This window comes from Petromyzon marinus, unplaced genomic scaffold, assembly GCF_048934315.1.
Source record: "Petromyzon marinus isolate PM22_M1 ecotype Great Lakes invasive population unplaced genomic scaffold, UKy_Petmar_22M1.pri1.0 PM_G_Scaffold_173, whole genome shotgun sequence".
Taxonomy (NCBI): Eukaryota; Metazoa; Chordata; class Hyperoartia; order Petromyzontiformes; family Petromyzontidae; genus Petromyzon; species Petromyzon marinus.
In genome coordinates this window covers 111,469-122,074 of record NW_027422732.1, presented here as the reverse complement: position 1 = coordinate 122,074, position 10,606 = coordinate 111,469, and the positions used below count along the sequence as shown (strand labels likewise).

The 10,606-nt window shown below is 48.3% G+C and overlaps 1 protein-coding gene across 1 annotated transcript in view; it reads right to left on the bottom strand.

Annotated features, from left to right (window-relative positions):
• Positions 1-2,567: 2,567 nt before the first annotated feature.
• The window catches only part of LOC142911197 (catenin delta-2-like), a 29,866-nt gene continuing 21,827 nt past the window's right edge, over positions 2,568-10,606 (bottom strand). Inside the window, exons 6-9 of the mRNA XM_076060298.1 lie at positions 8,985-9,112; positions 7,816-7,969; positions 7,231-7,438; positions 2,568-4,214 (exon numbers count right to left, since the gene is read on the bottom strand). Of these exons, the coding sequence (XP_075916413.1) occupies positions 3,971-4,214; positions 7,231-7,438; positions 7,816-7,969; positions 8,985-9,112 (734 nt within the window). The 3' untranslated portion in view covers positions 2,568-3,970. The remainder of the gene's footprint in view (positions 4,215-7,230; positions 7,439-7,815; positions 7,970-8,984; positions 9,113-10,606) is intronic.

Sequence of the window (10,606 nt, the reverse complement as noted above, 5' to 3'; positions counted from 1 at the left end):
CAAGGCTTTTGTATGCCTTGAGGTTTTCCACCGACTCCCCTGTAGTTGCCTGCCTTGTTGTTTCCGAGAAAATGTTGCCACTAACCGGAAGGCTTTCCATGCCGTCTTTTCCTTTGCCACGCAGCGCACTGTCAAATGCGTCATCCCGAAAAAGTTCACGAATCTGAGGACCAACAAAGACACCTTCCTTTATCTTCGCTTCACTTTGAGAATCATTCCACGGAGGTACTTGGAAGTTGCTTGTGTTTTGTCCATGGCTTTGACAAAGTTCTTCATCAGACCCAGCTTGTGGTCTGACGATGGGGGGTGGTGGGTGCGTCAGCAGTTCTCCTGCTGCGTTTGTCTCACCTGAAGACGGTCGCTTGGGTTGCCATTGAAATGTCACGTGATCTATTTATTTTCTACCTACTACGTGACGACTTTACCGAAAGAACCAAAGGGTATGGATTGCTGCAGTCACGAAAGCTTCAAATGAAGATTGCTGTACTTATAAATGGGTCTATTGCATTTTTTGTTATAATTATTTCTCAAAAAGGTATTTGTACTAAATTGCTGCCAAAAAACTATTTTGAATCCGTGACTCATCAAACGAGGATTCATACTTTCATGCAGATTTAAAGGTTGCTGGACCCAGTTGTATAGTGGAGGTGTTAGTCATGGCATAGCCTGAGTAAGCTGTAAATGTTGGTCTTTTTGTAATCTTCTATAGCGGACAAGTGACAATTTACTATGAAGCATCGTTGTATCCCAAGATCTTAAAAAAAACATGGCAAGTAATGTGCTGTTCAACCGAGCATGGGCAACAATCACATGCTGGTGACCTTGGCAATGGAGAGGAAAATCCCAACGTCTGTGACGGGGGCCATTCTCCATCGGAGAACCACTGTGGATTTCCACCAAAGTCTTACAGTGTTCACCAGCATGTGAACATATTAATTTAATAATTAGAGATACAATTTCAGTGATTAATAATGAAGATCAGACAATGAAATCGTTCTGTTGTGTAGGCGCCAGGTGAATTATTGTATTGCAGAATCACGAGAGAAAGCGCCGCATTGGGAAGTCCTTTGTCCAGTAGGCGGTTTACCGTGGAGCGTGGCTGAAAATTACGGTGAACACATTAGGACTTTTATAACGCAGTCACAGACACTAGGTCCCATTAATTTTAATGGCCATTCACTGGCACTGGATGCTAAATGTTTCCGAGTACAGAAGGAACAAGACCTGCTTTCAAATGAGCTGTAACAATAAAGTAATCCTCTACAACCATTAATTTATGTAGTGCACTGTTATGTCATTAACCTGTTTCCCTCTTTATTCAAGAAAGGGATGCCAATCGTCTCGATTTAAACAACCAACTATTAGGTTTTTGAAAGTGATACTAATTTTAAAAAAATAATAGATATCCAATCAGTATATACACTACCGCATTTTCCCGCATATAACCCACGGGGTATACAACTTTTTACAAACAAACAAGACCCTGCGGGGTATATGGAGGTGCTGGCTATCCCAAAAATATTTTACACGTGTGACAAGTCATGACTCGTTTACAGTTTTTAATGGTAGGACTGTCCACTATGCAACACTTACCTTTGACTAAAGCACTGCTGAATAAACCACTCACACTAATATTGCACGTTATCAGGTTTTAAATGATTCGAATTGTTTGTACAATGAAATGATGTTTGAAGTGGGCGTACTTTGTTTACCGGCGACGGGAGCTGGGGGAGAGGTGGGGGGTGGGCGAGGCCACGGCGTTACTGTAGTGCCGCTATTGTCTGCGCAGTGCGCAATCTACCAGTGCTAAAACTACTTACTTATCTACCAGTTACGTGTTATTTATTTAGTGGATATTTACTTTACTTACTTATTTACTGTTTTAAGTTCATTCGTTTCTGGTTAATTTGTTTTCTTTGTGCAAGTTATGATTTTAATGTTAACAATTGATAGTGTAATGTATTACAAATGTAAACTTAGTTTTAATGATGGAATTAAGCTGCGGTAACGACGTTAAATCTATGAATGCATGTGGGGTATATGGAGGTGCGGGCTGTCTGAAATTTTGATTCAAAGCTTTCGTGACTGCAGTAATTCATATTCTTAGCTCTTTCGGTAAAGTCACGTTAAAGGGAAACAACAAAATAATAAAATATATATAAAACAATAAAAATTCTCACGACGTTTCGGCCATAACACAAACGGTTATCATCAGGTGTGAAAAACCAACGGCAAGAAACATTTGAAAGAAGTGTCGGTAGAATATCTGAAATTTGTTTTACACAAAATGCTATTTTTGCGGGGTATATGCGTCTGCGGGCTATATGCGGGAAAATACGGTACCAACCTTAAAATTGTATGTCGAGCACTCTAAAAACAGTCTTACTGCCCTAGACTTCATGCAGACATGTGAAACCTGGTCGTGTGATCACATGAAAGTGATAATAAAATTACTCATCTTGCTATCCCACCTATTTATGAAAGCCACCGTCAAGGAAATAACTCCATGTGTGGAATGTTCTCAATTCCCCAACCCACCAGCAAAGAAACAACACGAAACAAACTGCTTTATTTTACATTGTCGTCAATGTTTATTTAATTACAACACCGTAACGTCACACACCACGAGAGCATACAAAAGTGGGGCCAACACCAAAGAGCAATAATACGACACGATCTAACCAAAAAACAACATCTATTATGGTCAACATTGGTCACGGAAGCCTACAACTTCTGAATGTTAATGTAGATGTTGTTTATTGTTCACGTTGTTATTCCTCGTTATTAAAGAAGCCTACTACTACTGGACGTTAAACAGAATTGCAGACGGTTTTTTTTATTGGTCACTGGGTGTTGGCCGTGGGAAGGAATCGAACTCGGGTGTCCGGGGGTTCGTAGCGCGGCACAGTGCTGACCGCTACTACAACTACCGCTCCCCACCGCTCGTTCAAGCAGCAGCAGCAAGGCAATGACGAGCGTATATCACTCGCACTGAGACTTAAACATCATGAAACTATGTCCTAATTGGCATATAAAAAAAAACAATCAAACTGTGTTGACTATGTAGATTAGTGACTGCAAGGGTTGCGATTCGAATCTACGCATCAATTAGATTTGAAGCTCAATGATACTGGTAGGAACCTCCTGGTTACACCACCAGCCCACAGGGGATTATTGTGTCCGTCCGTCCGTCGTGCATCCAAAAATGGGAGGGGTGGGGCTGGGTGGAGAGGGGAGGGTGGGGAGGGGCTGGGTGGGGAGGGTGGGGAGGGGCTGGGTGGGGAGGGGCTGGGTGAGGGGTGGGAGGGGTGGGGCTGGGTGGGAGGGGTGGGGCTGGGTGGGGAGGGGCTGGTTACCCCGTGGTGCCCTTATAAAACTCAACGTGTAACCTACTCACGCCAGCTAGTGCCCGCCCTCACAGTCGGGCATATTTGCGGAATACACCACGTGGTGCCGCCGTTGACCCTGGCCATTGACTGAGCAACCCAACGTTCCTACCAGCTCCCTCCGCAAGAGAATGTGTTTGTTCATAAACCCACTGGACTATTTGGTGACCAGGTGGACGGCGGAACAATTTCATTCTAGGAATGGATTGCGTCGAGTCAAATTGCATTCTGAGTGTGTGGCGTGTGCCAAGTGCATTCATTGCATGTGCGATGAAGACTTGTCACACTTATCTTGAGATGGTTTCTTTACTGTAGAGACGCGTTCACTCAAACAGGCGGAGACCTCCACTGCAACAGCCCCGATTCTCCCACGCATCTCCCCAATTCCTGAACGGTCTCGCTTGTTCCAGAGGCTCGCTCCACCGGCAGATTCTACCGTCGTTACCTCGTTCCCATAGCCCACCAGTCGAACGACATCAACATCTTTAACAACAAAATCAACATCATCAACATCATCAACAACAACATCATAAACATCAACAACAAAATCAACAACAACGCCACAGCCACGACTGCTCCTACTGCTACTGCGGCCGCTGCGACAGACGCCACTGCTGCCACTGCTGCCACAGCTGCCACTGCTGCCACAGCTGCCACTGCTGCCATAGCTGCCGCTGACGCTGACGCCGCTGCTGCTCGAGGAATCTTTGTGACAGGAAGTGCTCCCTGTCCCAGCCGTCATTCTTGTAGCTGGCGTGGAGCTTGCGGTGAGCCCAGAGAGCGGTGAGCAAAGCCCTCGCTGCAAATACATCCTGGCTCCATGCCGTCCTGATGCAGCACACACACACACACAGATGCACAAAGGTAAAGACAAAGATCCCCCGTGTAGCCTTAACAGACTGTAGGGGCGAGTGCTGTTAGCGAGCACCTATGAAGGCCGGCACAGTACACGAGGGGGTGGGTGGCCAGCACCACGCCCGGCCGCCTTTGTCTCCCCAGTGGCGATGTTTACACACAGCACCAGGTACTCATTTGAGGCTGAGTCGACCTAGGAGAGGCCCAGGACCGGGACCGGTTCAAATAATCGTCACCGGTGTTGGCCGTGAGCGGGAATCGAGTCGCCGGGTTCGTAGCGCAGCGTAGCGCTAACCACTACACTACCGCTCCCCAGACACACACACAGACACACACACATACACACACACATACACACAGACACACATACAGATACACACAGACACACACATACAGACACACAGACACACACACATACACAGACACACATACAGATACACACACAGATACACACACAGACACACACACAGATATATACACACACAGATACACACAGACACACACAGACACACAGACACACACAGACACACACAGACACAGACACACAGACACACACGGACACACAGATACACACAGACACACAGACACAGACAGACAGACACACACAGACACACAGATACACAGATACACACAGACACACACAGACACACACAGACACACAGACACACACAGACACACACACACAGACACACACAGATACACACAGACACACACAGATACACACAGACACACACAGACACACACAGAGATACACAGACACACACAGACACACACACACAGACACACACACACAGACACACACAGACACACACACACAGACACACACACAGACAACAACAACAACCGCCATTCGCCACTAAGTGGTGGTGACGTCACCACGACGCTTGTGCCAGGCTATGTGCACCCTGAGGCCACGTGAAGTGTCGAACGCCCGCTGGCAGGAGGTCACGGGGCAGACCCAGGTGCCACGGGTCGACTGACTGAGATGACTGGCTGATGCACCACCTGTGCCCCCTACTGTGCCAACCTGCTGTGCTTTAGCCACCCGGCGCTCCGCTCGTTGATCTGAGCGTCGCTCCTCCGTCCTCCGTTGTTGTTGGAGGGCGACTGCCTCCAACTGCCCAGTAGCATCCTTCACGAGCCTCCTCCACAGAGGCCGATCTTGACACCGCTGGTACCAGTCATCGGCAAGTCCACTCAGCTCCACGTCCTCCTGTACCACATCACTCCATCTCTTCTCTAGCCCGTGCCGCGCCCGCTTAGCCCCCTCAATCCGGCCGAACAAAAGCTGTTTCGGGATGCGGTGGCTGGGCATGCGGGCTACATGACCCAGCCATCGCAGCCTTGCCTGCCGGAGGAGCTCACCGATGGGACCCTGCCCAGATCTTTCAAGGATTTGTGAGCTCCTCACAATCCAGTCTGGTTAAACCCAGGATGGATCGTAGGCAGGCCAGCCTAAATGTTTCTAACTGGCGAAGATGTTCCATTAGGGGGGTCCACGTTTCGCAAGCGTAGAGAAGGGAGGGAATGACCGTGGCCGAGAAGACCTGAAGCTTAGTGCGGAGCGACAGACCAGGTAGCTTCCACACAGCGTTACGCAACCGATGAAAAGATATTGCCGCTCGACTGATTCGGAGTGAGACCTCTGCTGTTAAACTGGAGCCAGTCATAAGCACACTGCCCAGGTATGGGAAACTCTCCACTCTCTCCACAACTGCCCCATCACCGATTGGGAGTTGTGGGGGTGGAGTGTCCGATGGTACAAAATACCCAGGCAGGTGCTTAGTTTTGGTGGGGCTGATGGTAAGGCCCCACCTCTTAGTGGCACGCTCCAGTCTCAACAGCAGCGTCTCCAACTCCTCCTCTGACTGAGCAGCTATTACCAAATCATCAGCATACATAACGTGGTTGAGCAATAGGGAGCCATCCCTTGACCGCACCCGGGCATCGATTAGCCTCCCATTATATCTGTACCATATGGAGATTCCCCCGGTACAGCTATTGAAGGCTTCACGAACTACGTGGTCAAAATAGATGTTAAATAATGTGGGAGCCAGAGGACATCCCTGTCGCACCCCAAGGTGTACAGGGAATGGCTCTGACTCCTGGCCACGTAGTTTTACCCGGGTCCGCTCACCATCATGAAGGTCCTTAATGATCGTGAGCAGAGGGTCAGGTACTCCAAAAGCACGAAGAACGACCCAGAGCCCAGGCCTACTGATGGTATCATAGGCCTTGACCAGGTCAATAAAGCAGAGATGTAGGTTCGTAACGCAGTGCGCTAACTGCTACACTACCGCTCCCCACACACAGACACAGATATACACACACAGACACACACACAGGTACACACAGACACACATACAGATAAACAGACACACACAGATACACAGATACACACAAATACACACAGATACACACACAGATACACACAGACACACACACAGACACAGATACACACAGACACACACACACAGATACACACACACAGATACACACAGACACACACACACAGACACACAGATACACACAGACACACACACAGACACACACACACAGATACACACAGACACACATACAGATACACAGACACACACACACAGATACACAGATACACACACAGACACACACACAGATACACGCACACAGATACACACAGACACACACACACAGATACACAGACACACACACACACAGATACACAGATACAGATACACACACAGATACACACACACAGATACACACAGACACACACACACAGACACACACACACATACACACAAAACAAAGGTCCCCAACCGTGTAGCCTCAGCAGATTGTAGGGGCAAGTGCTGTTAGTAGCGAGCAGCAGCGCCCATGGAGGCCGGCGCTGTGGCATACCACGAGGTGGGTAGTCAGCACCACGCCTGGTGAGTGGTGGTGGTGAGTGTGTGCGGTGAGAGTGGTGAGTGGTGGTGGTGAGTGTGTACCCCCCCCCCCCCCTGCTCACCGGCTGGTGCGGATGGCCACGACGCGCCCAATGCCACCGCTGCCCTGCAGGCGCTGAGCGTTGGCGGCGCTGCCGGACACCAGCACAGTGAGCGCCCAGAGCACCGCCGACACCCCGTTTTCACCCAGCCGGGAGGCGTCGCCACCCTCACCACCCTCACCAACGTCAGGCAGCATCACGGTGAGGATCCTCACGCCGTTGTACAGCCCTGGGGAGTGCGGAGAGATAGTGGTAAGCGGCCTCCATCACCACTCCCATCACCACCTCAATCATCACTCCCATAACCACCTCAATCATCAACTCCATCACCACCTCAATCACCACTCCCATCACCACCTGAATCATCACTCCCATCACCACCTCAATCACCACTCCCATCACCACCTCAATCATCACTCCCATCACCACCTCAATCACCACTCCCATCACCACCTCAATCATCAACTCCATCTCCACCTCCATCCCCCCATGACCACCTCCATCACCACCTCCATCCCCCCATCACCACCTCAATCATCAACTCCATCACCACCTCCATCCCCCCATCACTACCTCCCCACCCCCACCCCCCCACCCGCATCCCACCGATGAGGCGCTGGTTGTTGGGGTCATTCCGAGCGAGGACTCGCAGAGCGTGCACCGAGGTGAATGCCAGCAGCTGGTGATCGCTCCGCAGCTGCTCCACGAGGCAGAGCAGCCCCCCGTTGTGGGCGACGACCGTGCGGGCCAACGCCGACCACTGCTCGCGACGACGCACGGCAACGCGACACCACCAAGCAGACGGCACATCAAACAGTGAACATTGGTAGCGAGCGTTGCTAGGGAGCGTTGCTAGAGAGCGTTGCTAGATAGCGTTGCTAGGGAGCGTTGCCAGGGAGCATTGCTAGGGAGCATTGCCAGATAGCGTTGCTAGAGAGCGTTGCTAGATAGCGTTGGTAGCGAACGTTGCTAGGGAGTGTTGCTAGGGAGCGTTGGTAGCGAGCGTTGCTAGGGAGCGTTGCTCGGGAGCGTTGCCAGCGAGCATTGCTAGCGAGCGTTGCTAGGAAGCGTTGCTAAAGAGTGGTGCTAGGGAGCGTTGCTAGGGAGCATTGCTAGGGAACGTTGCTAGGGAGCGTTGCTAAAGAGCGGTGCTAGGGAGCGTTGCTAGGGAGCGTTGCTAAAGAGCGTTGCTAGGGAGCGTTGCTAGTGAGCATTGCTAGCGAGCGTTGCTAAAGAGCGGTGCTAGGGAGTGTTGCTAGGGAGCGTTGCTAAAGAGCGTTGCTAGGGAGCGTTGCTAGGGAGCGTTGCTAGGGAACGTTGCTAGCGAGCATTGCTAGAGAGCGTTGCTAGGGAGTGTTGCTAAGGAGCGTTGCTAGGGAACGTTGCTAGCGAGCGTTGCTAGAGAGCGTTGCAAGGGAGCGTTGCTAGGGAACGTTGCTAGGGAGCGTTGCAAAGGAGCGTTGCTAAGGAACGTTGCTAGGGAGCGTTGCTAGGGAACCTTGCTAGGGAACGTTGCTAGGGAGCGTTGCTAAGGAGCGTTGCTAGGGAACGTTGCAAGGGAGCGTTGCTAGGGAGCGTTGCTAAGGAGCGTTGCTAGGGAACGTCGGTCATCTTGCTTCTCGTGGCCCACAACGCACACGCGGCCGGGAGCAGGAGCACCGCGGTGACGTCACCGTCGCTGAGTGGCGGCCATTTGTTTTGTGGTGCAGTGACGTCACCGTCGCTGAGTAGCGGCCATTTGTTTTGTGGTGCAGTGACGTCACCCCCCCACCCACCTCGGTGTCTCCGCTGGCCAGGCTGTAGATGGTGCTGGTTGCTGCTTGCAGGATGACCGTGTTGTGTGACTGCTGCAGCAGAGACACGTAGCAGCTGACCGTGTCGGGTTGGTACAGCAGCTCACTGCCTGCACAACGCCCGTACATCAAACTATCACAAACTACACCATACACTATACTACTATACACTATACTATACACTATCACAAACTACACCATACACTGCACACTATCACAAACTACACCATACACTATACTACTATACACTATACTATACACTATCACAAACTACACCATACACTACACACTATCACAAACTGCACCATACACTACACACTACTATACACTATACTATACACTATCACAAACTACACCATACACTACACACTATCACAAACTACACCATACACTATACTACTATACACTATCACAAACTACACCATACACTACACACTATCACAAACTACACCATACACTATACTACTATATACTATACTATACACTATCACAAACTACACTATACTACTATACACTACACTACACACTATCACAAACTACACCATACACTATACACTACCATACACTATACTATACACTATCACAAACTACACTACACTACACACTATACTACTATACTATACACTATCACAAACTACACCATACACTATACTATACACTATCACAAACTACACCATACACTATACTACTATACTATCACAAACTACACCATACACTATACTATACACTATCACAAACTACACCATACACTACACACTATCACAAACTACACCATACACTATACTACTATACACTATCACAAACTACACCATACACTATACACTACTATACACTACACTACACACTATCACAAACTACAACATACACTATACACTACTATACACTATACTATACACTATCACAAACTACACTACACTACACACTATCACAAACTACACCATACACTACACTACTATACACTATACTATACACTATCATAAACTACACTACACACTATCACAAACTACACCATACACTATACACTACTATACACTATACTATACACTATCACAAACTACACTACACACTATCACAAACTACACCATACACTATACGCTACACTACTATACACTATACTATACACTATCACAAACTACACTACACTACACACTATCACAAACTACACCAAACACTATACACTACACTACTATACACTACACTACACACTATCACAAACTACACCATACACTATACTACTATACTATACACTATCACAAACTACACTACACTACACACTATCACAAACTACACCATACACTACAATACTATACACTATCACAAACTACACTACACTAGACACTATCACAAACTACACCATACACTATACACTACACTACAGACTATCACAAACTACACCATACACTATACACTACACTACTTTACACTACACTATCACAAACTACACCAAACACTATACACTATACTACTATACACTATACTATACACTATCACAAACTACACTACACACTATCAAAAACTACACCATACACTATACACTACACTACTATACACTATACTATACACTATCACAAACTACACTACACACTATCACAAACTACACTACA